The 16,521-nt window shown below is 45.0% G+C and overlaps 1 protein-coding gene across 1 annotated transcript; it reads right to left on the bottom strand.

Annotated features, from left to right (window-relative positions):
- Positions 1–8,220: 8,220 nt before the first annotated feature.
- Positions 8,221–10,317, bottom strand: LOC116268055 (uncharacterized). Its single transcript, XM_031649884.1, has one exon. It carries the CDS (start codon positions 10,315–10,317, stop codon positions 8,221–8,223), a length of 2,097 nt encoding a protein of 698 aa, XP_031505744.1.
- Between the last annotated feature and the right edge of the window lie 6,204 nt (positions 10,318–16,521).

The following is a 16,521-nucleotide window of genomic DNA, read 5'->3' on the forward strand; positions in this document are numbered from 1 at the left end:
CCCAACCCCAACCCCAACCCCAACCCCAACCCCAACCCCAACCCCAACCCCAACCCCAACCCCAACCCAACCCCTAAATTAAATTTTGAAAGATTATATTGGGAATAAAGCTTGATTTATGTGTTCAATTCATAGTATACTATCACTTTGATTTTCATTTAACCATCTCTGCCAAGAAAATCAACTCTTTTAAGCCTTCAGAAAGCAAGAAAAATAAATTGTCGTATTGTCTAAGGCATATAGAAAGCTTATTTTTATATTATGGATGTAAATCACTACAACAAGAGCTTCCGAACTAAGACTGAGAAGGTACCTTATAGTTCATCCAGGCCATGGAAATTATCAATCTATACGAGAATAATAACTCTGAAGTGGCTAAGCTCAGTCTTCTCTATGGGAACACTCCTCTAGCACTCCCTCAGCCTAAGCCAATCAAGACTATCGAGCGGGGAAAGTGGAAGAAAATGCAATTTCTTCAAAAAGAGTGCAAGTTCTTTTCACTCGAGCAAAGCTATATGAGCGAGTACGTCCGGCAAAACCTGAAAATTGTCTTTAAGGACTTTTCAGGCTCATAAGTTATATTCTGCGTGTCATCAAAGTCTTAGGCCTGCTCGCAGGAATAGTGCGATCAAAAGATCAAGTCTGAGAGGATAATGCGATTGCCGATTCCTTATAGTGGAAATCGAGGCATCTTCATGACTTTTTATTCTTCTTAGCTGACTTTTTTCAAGTTTAAGTACGAACTTGTTGCAGACAGGAATGAGTAGGCTTTGCCAGAACGCGCATTTTCTGAGTCCAGATTGAAGTTAGTTGAACTTCCGAGCATTTAAAGGCATTCCTTGCATGCATAGGTCAAAACCCAGAGATCGCAGGCTCGCCTTGAAAGTCAGCATCGGCTCAAATCTCCCAGAATTTAGACGAAGGGAGCTGTGCTGAAGGAAAAAATGAAGTTAATCGAGTAGTAAAAGCAGCGTCTGCTGCAGGCCAAGGAGAAAAAAATGGATCTCAATATTTATAATTAAAAAACCCGATAGCTGAAGGATGTCTCCAAGAAGTGTAGAGGGCTGCTCGAGTAATACTAGGTACGCCATCAATTAGATAGCAATTCTACCAGTAGCATCTCCAAAAATCAGAGCAAAGCTATCGCTCCACAGTGATTCTGATCATGCTTTCCAAGTTTCTATGGAGCGTTTCAAAAGGGATTGAAGTAATTATGATCTCAATTAGGAATAAACTTAGAAGATCAAAGAAGCAACTAGATTACGATCGCTGATCAGACGAGTCGCCTTTCGCTTCATGAAAATCAATAGAAATTTAAAGCAGATAGCACCCATCGCCAAGTAAAGATAGCTTGCAACCGTCAATAGTCTAGTTGTACTTCAGGCTAAATCAATCTTGCCCTTCTCCCTAAAATCAGCCTAAAAAATATTGATGGACTGCCTCAGCAGGGTAGAAGTGAGGGCAAAAATAAACAAGGTCTTGACCAAGTCTACTGAATACAGGTCAAAGATCAGAACCATTCAGAAATATTGGCGATAGAGAAACCAAGCCCAGCTCGCTTGCTTCCAATAGTACATAAACCATCAAATTAAAGACCTCTTCAAAAAGCATCCCCACTTCATCAGTTCTCTTATGATCTTTTATGAAAGGTAGGTCGGTAAGTAGCTGAGCTGGCAATATCTAAAGGAAAGCTCTCAAAAGTTGAAAAACATCTTTGGAAGCCATGTGGCGAGGCTGTCAGAAATCGAAGAGATGAAGCAGGCCAACTTGGAGATAGCCAAATACAACCAGACTGCATTAAAAAAGCACCAACGCCAGTATCTCCAAATCCCCAAAATCCCCTCATCTCCGGTTACTCGATATTTTCGAGATATAAGCCTTCTCAAATCAATGACTAGGACATGGTTTTAAATTTAGTACAGGAAGCAGACGAAGAATTTGTAAAAGAACAAGAAAAATAAATGAAAATCTGATATTTTATGTTGATGCATAAAGAAATCGCATCCTATTTTAGACCTGTTCTTTTGATCAAACCACAGATTATCCCTATTTTTGAGGTTTTCTTGAATTAGATAATTATAGATAATGGTATTGATGCATCTGCCTCACTAATTATTATCTCAAAGGGTTTAACGCTTATCTTTTAGTTGTATTTGATTAATATAAAACTGGTCTTATAATATGTTTTAGAAAGCAGGCTAATAAACCACCAATTAATGTTTTTAAAACGAAAGAATTCAATAATTATGGAGCATGCTTTAAAGGAGAAAATATAAATAGCTTTTTACCTCAAGATCTTGGCTTTAAGCTTAATGGATTTCTAAGTGTGAAAATTATATATGGAAAAATTGAATAAGTGGCAAACGGCCTTAGCGCCTTATAAATTGAGCCATTCTTGATGGTGGATATGCTCCTTGGATACGATCCATCATGTTGCCCGCTGTCCAAATTTGTTGTTTTGGCTTAAATCTTTATTAATTACCTAATCCATTATCATTAATTATTTAAAAAGATAGTTGTTCATGGGAAAACTTCTTCAAAATAAGCAGAAACTGCTTATATTATGCCTCTTAATTGTGAGCGCTTTTAGTGCTTGCTCTGATACAAATTGCCAGGATTGCACGGGGAATACTGCAGTTTGTGTAGCTTGCAAAGCGAACTATGGGCTTACTGGCTCCTCATGCACTGCATGCGGCCCTGGGAAATTCAATCCCGCTGGCAGCCAAACTGCTTGTAGCTCCTGCTCAATCGGCTGCTTAACCTGTACCGATGCTTCCGCCTGTCAGCAATGTAAATCCGGATATGGTTTCGCTGATTCAAAATGCACTGCCTGTCCCCTCGGAAGCTTCTCGGATGGTACCAGTCCATGCGCTCAATGCTCAACCGGCTGTTCGATTTGCTCGAGCTCAACAGTTTGTACTGCCTGTGCCAGCTTATATTATCTTTCAGGAACTGCCTGCACCACTAACTGCCCCAACGGTTTCATATCAACTCAAAATCCCAACATCTGCTACAAGTGTGATACAAGCTGTTTGACATGCTCTGGACCTCAAACCAACCAGTGTACCTCTTGTGCTGGAACCCTATCTCTTACTCCCTCAGGAACATGTTCGGCCACTTGCCCTTAGGACTTCTATTCCAGTGGAAACAAGTGCATTCTCTGTCCTAACGGTTGCGACTCCTGCACTAGTGCGACAGTTTGCACAAAATCAAAATGCTTGGCCGGTTAAACTCTTGTAAATGGTGAATGCCAGCAGTGTTCAGGAGGAAAAGGATCAAAAGCAGGTGCTGTAGGGACATGTGGATAGTCATGTGGAACCAACTGCCTCAGCTGTAGTGTTGCTAACGATAACACTAAAACCTGCATTCAGTCCAACTGTCAACCTGGAAATTATCTAGATTCCAGTAATGCTTGTGTGCCTTGTGTTGGAAATAAGGGAAGCTTTGCTGGTGCTGTTGGTGCTGGGGCATGCAATGTACTCTGCGGAAGCGCAGATTGTACTGCCTGTGGAGTATCTCTCACTGGAGCCAAGACATGTATTGCTTCCAGTTGCGTGTAAGGTTCATACTTTGATCAAATTTCTTTTTCATGTGCAACTTGCTCTGGAGGAAAAGGATCAGCACCTGCATCTCTTACCTGTGCTATTACATGCACTGTTGCCAACTGCGATTCTTGCAGAGGAGATGGAACCACATGCGTTAATTGTAAGGCAGGATACTCACTTTCTGGTGGAGTTTGTAATATCTGCACTGGCAACAAAGGCTCAAGAGCTGGAGCTACCACTTGCGCGACTAGCTGCTCAACTGATTGCGCTGCTTGTGCCTTCTCACCAGGTGGAGTCTAAACTTGCCTTACATCTGGTTGCACCAAGGGATATTACTTCGATAACTCTCAATTAAAATGCGTTAAATGTAGTGGAGGAAAGGGATCTAAAGACGGAGCTTTGGTCTGCGATATTGCTTGCTATGCAGGATGTAATGGGTGCGGAGTGGACTCTAGTAACACCCAAACTTGTCTAGATTCTGCATGCCTAGCTGGAACTTACGCTGATGATAGCCAGAGCAAATGTGTCAGCTGCCCAGCTGACCAAGGATCTGCAGGCGCTGCTATTGGTTTAAGTTCTTGCTTCCCTTGTGACGCCACCTGTAGTAGTTGCTCTCTTACTAATTCACCCAGCAGTTGCTTAAGATGCAAAACACCTACTAATAAGCCTCAAAACGGAGTTTGCACAGCATCCACTTGCACAGGTGGAGCAAAGCTCGATACTACACTCAATGTCTGCTATACCTGTAATGCCAATTGCCTCGAATGTGACCATATACAGACTTCAGTATGCACCAGCTGTGCTCCTACCCTCAATTTGAACCCAGTTTCTCAGACCTGTAGCATAAATTGCCCGAGAGGCTACTATGCTAAGACAGGAAAATGCCTCCCCTGCCCTACTGGATGCAGTTCTTGTCAATTTCAAGCTACCAGCTCAAGCATTATTTGCTCCGGATGCAATATTGGATTCTTCGCTGAAGGATCGACTTGCTCGCCTTGCCATCCAGCATGTACAGCCTGCACTTCTGCAAGCATTTGTTCAGCCTGTGCTCCCGATTTTTACCTGAGCAAGACAACCTGCTACAAGACTTGCCTGCCTGGATATACCGTAAGTGCTGGATCACGAGTGTGCCAGCCATGCACCACTGGATGTACTTCCTGTGCTCAGGGATCAGGATTTGCCAATGGAAATTGCAATCCTTGCGCTGTTTCAACTGGACTGTCTTCAGATGGAGCTTCAGATTGTACAGCATGCATATCTAACTGCGCAGCTTGTGTTAATGGTTATTTCTTCAACCCTGGATCATTTACATGCAAAAAATGCCCAACTGGATCTGTAGCTACCAGCTCACCTGCCTCCTGCACAGTTTGTCCGAATGGGCTTGTTCCTAATACTGACAGTTCTAGCTGTGTTCCTTGCCGAGCTGGATGCTCAGTTTGCGTTGCAGGCTTCCAATTAACATCTGGAGCCGTAGGAGCTTGCAGCCCATGCACTAATGGGTATATATCTGCTCTAGGAGGCGTATGTACAGCTTGCCCAGCCAACCAAATCTCAAATGCGGACCGCACCAGATGCATTTTCTGTACTCAAAGGGGAACTGTGCCAAATGCTGATCAATCTGCTTGCATCCCATGCGAAATCAAGTGCTTGGTTTGCCCAATCAACTACGGCTATAGCTCTGCTGACAATACTTGTACACCTTGTGGACCAGACTCTGCTTCAGATGGAACTAAGCTATGTACAACCTGCAAGCCCGGCCAGATCCCCAGCGATAATGGATCTTGTGTTAACTGTCGAACTGGGTGTTCATTGTGTGCCGCAGGATTTGGTTTTAATTCCTTCAGCCAAACTTGTACTCCTTGCTCTCCTGGCTTTTTTTCTGCTGGATTGACGGCTGCCTGCTAAAAATGTCCTGCAACTCTTCAGGTTCCAAGCGCTGACCAATCTTCCTGTATTGAATGCTCTCAAGGATATATCGTCAGCTCAGATCTCACATCTTGCGTTTTATGTACAACTGGTTGTATCAGCTGCCCAGTAAACTATGGATTATCTTCTGGAGTATGCACACCTTGTGCAATTGGCCTATCATCAAATGGTCGAAATCCCTGCAGCCTCTGCTCAGTTTCTGGCTGCAGCAGCTGCCCCACAGCCCCCAACAAATGTGCAGTTTGTCTTCCAACTTTGTACGCCACTGCTGATGGATCTGCATGCAACCCATGCACCTCAGCTATCACTATCGATCAGTGCTCACAGAGTAGTTGTGGTGGATATTTCTTCTTGAAGTCCTCATGTGTTAGCAATTGCTCAATCGTTAGCAAGAATATGACATCCTCTACTCCAACTAATGGAACTTGTGGCTGCCCTACCGGCAGTATTTGGTCCGCTACAAGCACTTTCACGGGATGCATACCTTGTTCAGATTCATCCATTACTCAAGTTCAGTGCCAATCCTCCCAGTGCGCTAGATTCTTCTGGTCAAGCTTTGGATAAATTACGTTCTGCAGTTCTTGCGCACTTCAGGGTGCTACGATAGGTCCTTATGGGACATGCGTTTGTCCCAAAGGGTCGTATTGGGACCTTAAATCGAAATATTGCTTCGAGTGCGCAACAGCGCCTCCTTCTAATTGTGGAACTCCCTCTTCATGCCCTCTTTTTTATTTGGACATTTCTCTTACCTGTCAGCCTTGTGGAGCCAATATTGCTACGAGCAGGCTGCCATCCCGACCACCAACGGAGTGCCCCTGCGCTACGGGATTTGTTTGGTCTTCTAACAACGCAACTTGCGTCAAGTCAACATGCAAACCTAATCAGTACTACCTGAATGGAGTGTGCATAAATTGCCCTACTCTCAATACACTGCAAAAGTCTAGGGTACCAGTTGCTAATGGTACTATCTGTGTCTGCGTCAGCAACTATCAGTTCATCTCTATAAATGGCTAGTATGTGTGCAGCTGTGATAATTCAGTAAATTCCTTCGATCTAGGAAACCAAGTCGGCTGTGGAAGCTGCCAAAGAATTGCTGGTGCTGTCTCTTTCGATAGCTCAGTCAATCAGTGCACATGTATTCCAGGCTCTTCATGGGACTCTACCAGTTCGAGATGCAAATGCAATGCTGATAATAATTTCCTTAAGTTCGGAACTCTCTGCACATCTTGCGCTGACGTAAATGGACTCCTGGTAAGTCCTTTGGATGCTACTGCTTGCACTTGTGGCAAAGACTTTGTCTGGAGCGCCTCATTAGCTCAGTGCATTTGCAAGACTGCCGGCCAATATTACGATACTACGGTTGCAACCAAAAAAAGCTGCAAAGCATGTGATAAAACTTTAACTGCGGGAAGTATCGTGTCCTTCAATCAATGCAATTGCAATACTAATCAGTTATGGGATCCTGTAACTCAAACCTGCAAGTGTATATCTGGCAGTATTTACATCAACAAGGCCTGCTTCGTCTGCACTTCTGATCCTTTTGGAGTGGCTCCAACAACTGACGGCAAGAGCTGCACATGCAAGACGAATTGGGCCTGGAGCAGCACTAAAAGGGCTTGTCTTTGCTAAAAAGGTAAAACTTGCGATTGCTCTTCCATCAAAGATACAGGATTCAATCCCAAAGACTCAATATGCTCCCCATGCAACAAGCTTGACACTAATGCCCTAGCAGCTTGGCCAGCTGGGCAGACCCAGTGCGCTTGCAACAGTATCAGATACGCTTGGCAATCCTCCACCAGCACATGTACTTGCGTGACAACCAACCCTGACGTTCCAGCCATTTTCATTAGCAAGGCATGTGTGCTTTGTGATCGCACTGTCAATTCCGTAAACAGCGTGAGTGGCAACTTCCCCGCTTCTTCGTGCCAATGTTTCCCTAATTACGCCTGGACAGCAGCTAAGCTCAGCTGCACCTTCAATTCAAAGACTCCAGGAGCGGTTAACCTTGCTATATCGGGAGGATCCACTGATAAAGCCTGCAACGCTATATTCGCAAAGGCTGTGAGTGCGGCCGCTGTTGATAATTTCAACTGCCTTTGCGCTGCTAAGGGATCCATCTTCAATGACCTTACTGGGCTGTGTGTATCATGCGGATCCTTGGGTTCCCTGAACAGCGTGACATGCAAGTGCGCGACCGGCCAGGCCTGGAGCATCCTGATGATGAAGTGCATCAGCTCTTCGCCTCCCGGTGGACTGTACGACAACCCCTCCTACGCCAAGTGCGTGCAGACCGTCGGCCTCGCCAGCGCCAACCTCCTCGCCTTCACCTCCGCCGACAGCAACCAGGTCATCGTCTCCGGAGAGAGGGACTTCGCCGCCCTCGCGAATCAGTCCCCGCTCTACGCTCCCTTCGCAGCCTTCAAGTGCGACTGCGCCGCCGGCTACGGCTGGAACTCAGCCAGGAGGAGATGCTACCCCACCACCCTTAACAACGCATATTGATCATCATTCACATCAATAAATCCATGCATTTTTATCGTTTTTACTGGCCTATGAATAATCATCACTATTTTCTTCTTGATTTGGTAAGCTATATAATTAATCATGTGGCATTTGCATATGAATACTAAAAAAATCAAAGAAATTTATGTAGATATATATTGATTGATAATTTTATCATATGTAGTCGCGCTTATACTTAAACAGACAATATTTAAGTGCAATCGTAATTTTTTGATTCTGTGAATGATCAATATGTGTTGGTGAGAGCAACGGAGTAGCATCTCCTCCTGGCTGAGTTCCAGCCGTAGCCGGCGGCGCAGTCGCACTTGAAGGCTGCGAAGGGAGCGTAGAGCGGGGACTGATTCGCAAGGGCGGCGAAGTCACTCTCTCCGGAGACGATGACCTGGTTGCTGTCGGCGGAGGTGAAGGTGAAGGCGAGGAGGTTGGCGCTGGCGAGGCCGACGGTCTGCACGCACTTGGCGTAGGAGGGGTTGTCGTACAGTCCACCGGGAGGCGAAGAGCTGATGCACTTCATCATCAGGATGCTCCAGGCCTGGCCAGTCGCGCACTTGCATGTCACGCTGTTCAGGGAACCCAGAGTTCCGCATGAAACGCACTTTCCAGTCAGGTCGTTGAATATGGAAGTCTTGGACACGCAGAGGCAGTTAAAGTTGTCGACGGCGGACGCACTCACAGCGGCAGTGAGTATCGCACTGCAAGTCTTGTCAGTGGGTCCTCCAGAGATGGCGAGGTTGACCACTCCTGTGCCCTTCGTGTTGTAGGTGCACCTGAACTTTGTGGCCGTCCATAGGTAGTTGGGGAAGCAGCGGCAGGAAGAGGAGGGAATACTTCCGTTGATGCTGCCGATTGAGCTAACGGCCCGGTCGCACAGCACGCAGGTAGTGCCAACCAGAATCGCAGGAACGCTGGCATTGTTGTTGTTGCATACACACTTGCTCGTGGAGAGTTGCCAGACGTACTTGATGCTGTTGCAGCCGCACTGGGTCTGTCCAGCTGGCCATGTGCTCAGAGCATTAGCTGCGTCAAGAGTGCTGCAGGGGACGCAGCCCAGACTTGTAGCAGAGAAGCCTGTGTCCGGGAGGGAAGAACAGTCGCAATTGAAGTTGGCCTTGCAGACGCAGGCGTTTTTGGTGCTGTTCCAGACCCAGTTGGTCTGACAAGTGCAGCTCTTCCCGTCAGGGGATGGAGCCACTCCGAAGGGTATTAGCGTGCAGGACAGGCACCCGAGGTTAATGCTGATACTGCCGCTGGTGCAGACACAGTTTTGGCCGATGGGGTCCCAATACTGGTTGGCGCCGCACTTGCACTGGTTGAAGTTCACAATCGTGGAGGAGGTGCAGGCCTTGCAGCTCTTGGAGGCAGTGTTGTAGTACTGGCCAGCAGTCTTGCAGATGCACTGCGAAAGCGTAGCACTCCAGACGAACAGAGTATCGCAGGTGCAGGCAGTGGCATCCGACGGACTCACCAAAAGTCCATTTACGGATGGGTCTGTGCAGGAGGTGCAGAGAGTTCCGAACTTAAAGTAACTATTGGCAGTACTGCACTTGCAACTCGAACTAGGCGAGTCCCAAGAAGAACCTGCGATGCACTTGCACTGGCTGAGTGCAGGGTCGAAGGAGACAGCGCCAGCTATCTTCTGACAGGTGGTACAGCCAGCTTGGTTTCCTAGGTCGAACGATCCTAAAGTAGCATCGCAGCCGCACACGTAAGTGCCTCCCGAAGAAAAGAACTGATAGTTGCTCAAGCAGACGCACACGCTGCCATTGGCGACTGACTTCTTGCTGCTCTGCAGGACGTTGAGGGTGGGGCACTCGGTGCAGACCCCGTTCATATTATACTGCGAACTGGTGCAGGTGCTTTTTATGCAGGAGGCGCTGGACGCGGACCACGAAAATCCACTTGCACAAGTGCAGACCGTTTGAGGAGTGGCAGAAACTCTAGTGGTGGTAGTGCTGCCGCACGGCTGGCAGGTCTGCTTGGAGTCGAGGTAGTACTGGCTGCAGGACGCCATCTTCCCGCAGAAGACAGCAGTAGCGCTGGCGCAGTCGTAGCAGTAGCTGGTGGCGCTGTCCCAGTAGGAGCCGTTGGCGCAGATGCAGGTGTTGTTGGGTCTGACTGTGCCTCCGAGAAGCGCGCAGGAAGTGCAGAACTTCGCCTTTCCGAAAATGGACCAAACGAATGTCGCGCATTGGGGAGAAAGACACTGAGCCTGGGAGACCGATGTGTCTGAGCAGGGGAGACACCCTGTGAAGGTACTGTTGGAGGCCCAGACTGAGCCGACCGGACACCCACAGGCACCGTTGACCGGCGATGGCGTGGTCATGTTCTTTCTTATCAGCAGGCAGTTGTTGGTGCAAGTTCCGTTGAAGAATACGTAGCCAGAGCAACTACTCTGTGAACACTGTGCGAAAGTCGTAGCTGTTGAGCAAGGAGTGCAAAGAGAACCATCGGCGCTGACAAAAAGTGTAGGTAGACAGACTGTGCAGACTGAGAGCTTTTGAGGACAGCTGCGGCATGAAATCGTAGTGCATGGAGTGCAGGGACCCAGTCCGTCGGAAGATTGGCCGATCGGACACTGGACGCATACGCTCGCACTCGTCAAGCCATAGCCAACGGGACAAGAGGTGCATTTTGATTGGCAGGGGATGCAGCTTATCAGGTCTGAACCGGGAGACAGTCCGTCAGGACAGGGGGCGCAGCTGCTTCTGTTGCTGTTGGGGACTTGTGTGGGTGGACAAGCCGAGCAGGCTACCGACCCGCCCGGAGTAAAGTACCCGTTTTGGCATGGAACGCATGTATTAGTGTTGTTATTTAACTATGATCCAGGAGGGCATGAAGGGCCTTAAGGAGGGCATCCCGATCCCACACACTTGACACATTTACTTTTTTATCCCTTAAACAATCCTGGCGGACAGTTGACGCAAAGCTGTGTTCCGTCAGATACTGAATACCCATCGCAAGCCTAACATGTGCTTAGAACGGCGTTGTATCCGTAATCTATTGGACATACGATACAGTTTCTTTTGCAAGGCTAGCAACTTGATTGGTCTGCAGTTGGTTAGTAGCCTACGATATCACATAAAACACAAGCAGTATGATTATGATTGGAAACTTGACCTATAGGGCACTGAAAGCATGATCCTCCTAGTGTTGATATAAACCCTCCCTGACAAGCATTGCATGTCCCGTTTGACAGTTAAGCTCCAGGAGGACAAACAACACAGTTACTGGTACACATGGTACAGAATAAATTATCCGATGTAGGCACAAATCCAATAGCACAGGTCATGCAAACGTTGCTGTAAAGTTGATCTGGAGCTGATCCAAATGGGCATTTAGAGCAGGTTCTTGCTTTAGGATCATAAATAAATCCAGGAGCACACTTGTCGCAGTTTATTAAGCAGGGCCTACAACGCTATGTGCCATCTGAAGTATACCCTGCTTCATAGCACCATTGGCATTGGCCATTTGGTAGGAGACCATAGCCTAGTGGGCATGATTTACAATTTTAGTAACATTACTGGCATGCCCTTTTATTATATGGATGAATATTGTATCCATGCTCACAGGCTGTCACAATCTTTCCAGCTTGGAGAAAAAAGCCATCTTTTACAATGTACAGGTATCTTTCGAGTTGCAAGATATACAGTTCGGCCCGCATGGCAAGCATGAGAACTATTCACGATAATAGCCTTGTTAGCAAGACCAACATTTGATATTTTGAGACCCTCCTTGAAAAGAGCAACTCCAGCATCCTTTAGGGCATTTTACGCAAACATTATCTTTCGCATATGTTTGTGATGCGCAATATTCTGTACAAGTAGGAGTATAGTGAATAATGGTATCTAAGTACAATTTTCCAGCACAGCTAGTACACTAATATTAGTTACCGATAGCGCAATCAAGGCAAGGTTCACGGCAACCATAGCATTGATTTTTAGCAGGATTATAGAGGTAATCTTCACGGCATTGATCCACGCATCGACCATCCTGAAGAATCTTGGGGCTGTTACAGCTTACGCATAAACCATTAACGCATTATTTGCATGAATAAGCTGCAGGACAATCGACACAAACACTTGAATCAATAGGTCCCTTACCAGCTGGGCAGGGGACACATTTTTGCAGAGTATTATCACTAATAGTATTAGGAGGACAAGCCCATAAAAGGCATTTAATCGCGTTGTCAACGGTTGCACAAGAATAGCAATTGTCAGGGCATTGAGTGGACAGGAATCGACAGAATCACCATCTGATCCTTTGAAAATGCACTGCCAGCATTTTTATTTTGGTGAGTTCCAGAAGTATCCTCGGCCGCAATTAGCCACAAGGCAATTAAAGGCTAATGGATATCCAAAAGCACATTGCTTACAGCCAGTTGGGCAATCCGAATTGCACGCTAATTAGCCTGCTGATGAACCTTTATTTACTGGACAAAGCTAGCAAGCTCCAGCGTTTAAAATGTAACCTCCGAAGCATTTCGTACACTATCCCTTTAGATTGCAAGAGAAACAGTTGGACACCGTACAGTTTACAGTGCAATTAAACGAACCAGCTGGAGTAGTTGTTCCTGGAGGACATGTAATGCATGTCGCTGTAATTTAATTAAAGTATTGACCTTATGAGCAACTAGGACTGATGCAAACCTTTGTCCTATTTGGTAATGCGATGCACGCATTACAGTATCTATCATCGTAACAACGACCAGGACAGGAGCCAACAGCCCCAGCCTAGGATGAAGTGCCGCCCGTGCACATTTTGCATGTATTTGTAGAATCTAGGTAGTATCCTGGCTGACAACTTGATTTGAGACAAGTTGAACTTGCTTATTATCAAAAGTGCAAGCGATACAGTTTGCTGAGCAGTTAGGCTGCAAGTTCCGATACTTCCTGCTGCTGAGCCAAGCCCCACAGGGCACACCTGGCATTGGCCTTTGACCCACGTAGTGCCAGATATACAGGCAGATGCTGTGCATGTTGTCGAATTCGTGCAATTCAGGCATCGATCTGGACACGATACACATTTGCCGCTGGTTAATACAAAAGTTGGAGGGCAGGTGGTTACACAGGTTTGGAAAGAAGTGAGGATGCCAGAGCCGCTGCAGGTGAGGCAATTGTTGGGGTTGGGGCCACTGCAGGTAGCACAGGTCTTATCGCAGGTATAACAGATGCCCATTTGCGATGAAGCTGTAAAGTTTGCTGGACAAGTTACCACGCAGTTATTTGAAACCAGGTAAAAAGTAGGCAGGCATCTAGCGCACTTCGAAGAGTCTAAACATATCCTACAATTAGCTGCACATTGAACACATTTATAAGTTGTATTTGAGAAGACTGTTCCAAGGGGACATGGAACACAGGTGTTATTAACTGGCTGATATCCTGGGATGCAGAGCCTGCATATTCCTCTAGGCTGGCAATCGATGCAATTTGTAGAGCATGGGCTACATTTAGTGGATTGATAATGTCCAGAATAAGTTCCGTTCGGACAAGGGGTGCAGCTAGTCGAATTACTTTAGGTGTTATATGTGCTGGGTGGGCAACCAAGGCATTGAGTTGTGTTTCCACCTGGGGAGTACTGCCCAGGAGAGCAAACCATGCACCCATACGGTGATGAATAGGCAGATCCGGGCAAGCACGTTGAGCAATTTGTCCATTATCGGGAGCAACTCGCACAAGCGCTATTACATTTCGAGCATGATCCGGTCTGCCCTCTAGAATACTAGCCAAGCGGGCACGGGATGCAAGAGCCTCCTTTTGAATAGGTGTCCGGAGGGCATGGATAGCACCTACCTCCTTATCTATAGTATCCGTCATAGCATAATGCGCATAATCCTGCTTGGCAATTTGCACAGTTGGGGCATAAATCTTGAGACTGCACTCTTAGGCATAATAGGAGGATCAAAGCTAAATTAATGATCAGCTTCTCATCTTTCTTGATTATCTTGTGAAATAATTATAAGGGAGAGGCATATTTTTTCAGATTTAATACTCAAATAATACCAATTTGAGTAAAAACCTACGGATCAAACCAAAATATTCGAAGATATCAGATCTTGGTGCCTCAGGCAAGTGATCACTTTTATTCCGGAGTTTCTATTTTTTTTCTGCTTATAGGTGAAGTAAAAATACCAAGTATTTCTATAAACAACATATAGCAGAATAGTCCTTAGATAGTGTTTGACCTAACCATCCAAACTGAAAAAGCATGCGTTTAGTAGTTTGCCTAATCAAGTTTATTATGCATAATAAAATTAGGATTACCTAACGCCCCCCATAATTGAACAAGCAAACATCATAACCTTATTTGCCCCAATATTTGCATGTTCATGCATTTATTTCATTCGAGAAGGTTTGATCTTGCTATTCCACATTAAATATAGTAGTTTTAGCTTATTTTTTGCACGAAATTTGTGAAATATATTCTTTTTCAATAAGCTCATTTAAATTTATGCAGGCGAAAATATAAATAGGTTTTTTAGAAACATCTAAGCAAGGATTTCTCATTCGTGTATTATGCTAATCGATTTTTTTATTGTAAAACTTCCCTCACATTTATGTCTGCAAGCTGAGAAATTGGATTGATATGCAACGATTGGATAAGCTTATCTTCATAATAAGTGCTCAATTTTTGCTTGGAAAGTGATTTGCTGATCCTCAAGATACCTGTCCATAAACATATGTGCTTCTTGTTCATTTTTTACTCAGCGACAGATTAAAAAAATTTAAAAACAGCACGATTAAAGTCAAATAGGTAAAGCATAAAGTAAGGATCAAATGTCAAGCTACCCTAGTTTTAAATCTTCTCCGCTTATTTAGGCAATCATGATTAGATTATCCCCAAAAGAAAATCTATTTGAAAAGCGATCAATTTGCACGATATATTTCGAACCCAAGCCAGCTTAAATAGCGGTAGGCAAAAAGGACCAGAAGTATTTCGCAAGCGACAATTAGCCCTCCATGCCACACATTTAGCAGGCAGAGAAAAGCCACGATTAAATAAACTAGCCCTAAGCACATGCTTATTTAAGAAGAGTACGATTATCTGGAAAGTCTCCCTTCCTCCAACTTTATCAATTCCTCGAATTCCTCATCCTTTGGGCACATTAATTGCGTTTGGATGTTGCCGATTAACAAGATATGATTAAGATTAAATTGACACGATCAAGCATGCAAATCATGTTTGTTCTTCAGGGCATTGATCTTTCCTATCTAAGGCTACTTGTATCTGGTTGATTGAAAGCCAGTGGACACTGTCAAGGTCATGCAAATCTCCATCTGGTTTCTAGCTCATTTTTTATGAAGGCTATTCAAATTTAAGATGGTCCTTGAGGCTGATCCTTTGAGGATTCAGCTTGCTATACATCTGAAATGCGCTATTGCTTCTGACTTCCTTGTAACTCAGTCTATTAAGTTGGAATTTTTACCCGTTGATCCAATCCAATAGCTTGTCCTTAGGAAACAGCACATAGGCTACTCCAATTATCATCAATACTATGCTTTGGATATTGTATTCATCACGAATCTGCAGGTCGAAGACTAACTCACCTACTGGTTTGAGCACAAGCGTCAAATCTAGCATCACTAGAGCCCTCATGCTGAAATCCTAAGAAATAGTTTGCTTCACACTTGACTTGCGCAGAAGGTTGTACTTGTCCACCCAATAAAAAAGGGAGGCTCCGATTAATGCCAGAACAGCTCCAATCGGAATCAAAGAGGCATAGAAAAATGTAAACCAGACCATTTCAATGATTTCTGCATACCTTTTTCCAATATTGTACTCAGGAAGCTCCATTATCTTGTTCGCCTAGCTTTGAGTCATCAGCAAACTGCCTCTAAAAAGGAAAATTTGGATCTTCTTCCAAAGATACCAAGGATTGACCAACCAGATGAAGGGTACGAAGAAGGCTGAGAAGAAATACATCATAGTTTATTCCTCAATGACTCCAAAATCGTGTTCATAGATATTGTGGAATTTGATATTTTCCACAAGAAGGGTGAGAATGGCAGTAGTAAATACCAAGCCTAAGGCATACTTTATGCTGAAAGACAGCTCGAAGGCAGATGCAGTTTTGTGCCTTTCCAGGTCAGTTATTTTGTGAAGAATATTTGCCAAAAGAAGTTTATTGAACAACACAATGAGGACTATCGATGTTATAACTAAGGCTAATGCATAAGATTTAAGATTAGCTGAGACGATTGGGTCAGATTGTAGAGGTGAAGAGAGTTTACGATCTATTTTGATTTGAATGTTAGTAGGAGATAAAAGATTCCTGTAACGGCGCCAAGCAGGACAACAAAAAGTACCCATCCCAAAATGATCCTTTTTATTTTGGTGCTTTTTGGCAGGTTTATATTTGAAAGAATGATTTCGTTAGGTTCAGGAGCTGAGACCATCTCCACTTTATTAGCTTACTCGCCAAATATCTATCTTAAAGCACTGCGTCTAATTATTCCTTTAGAATTTCCTGTTTTTATCTTTCAGTATTTAAAATCACAATAACCTTCTCACATATAACCTCGTCTCTCTC

Source organism: Nymphaea colorata, unplaced genomic scaffold (assembly GCF_008831285.2).
Source record: "Nymphaea colorata isolate Beijing-Zhang1983 unplaced genomic scaffold, ASM883128v2 scaffold0079, whole genome shotgun sequence".
Taxonomy (NCBI): Eukaryota; Viridiplantae; Streptophyta; class Magnoliopsida; order Nymphaeales; family Nymphaeaceae; genus Nymphaea; species Nymphaea colorata.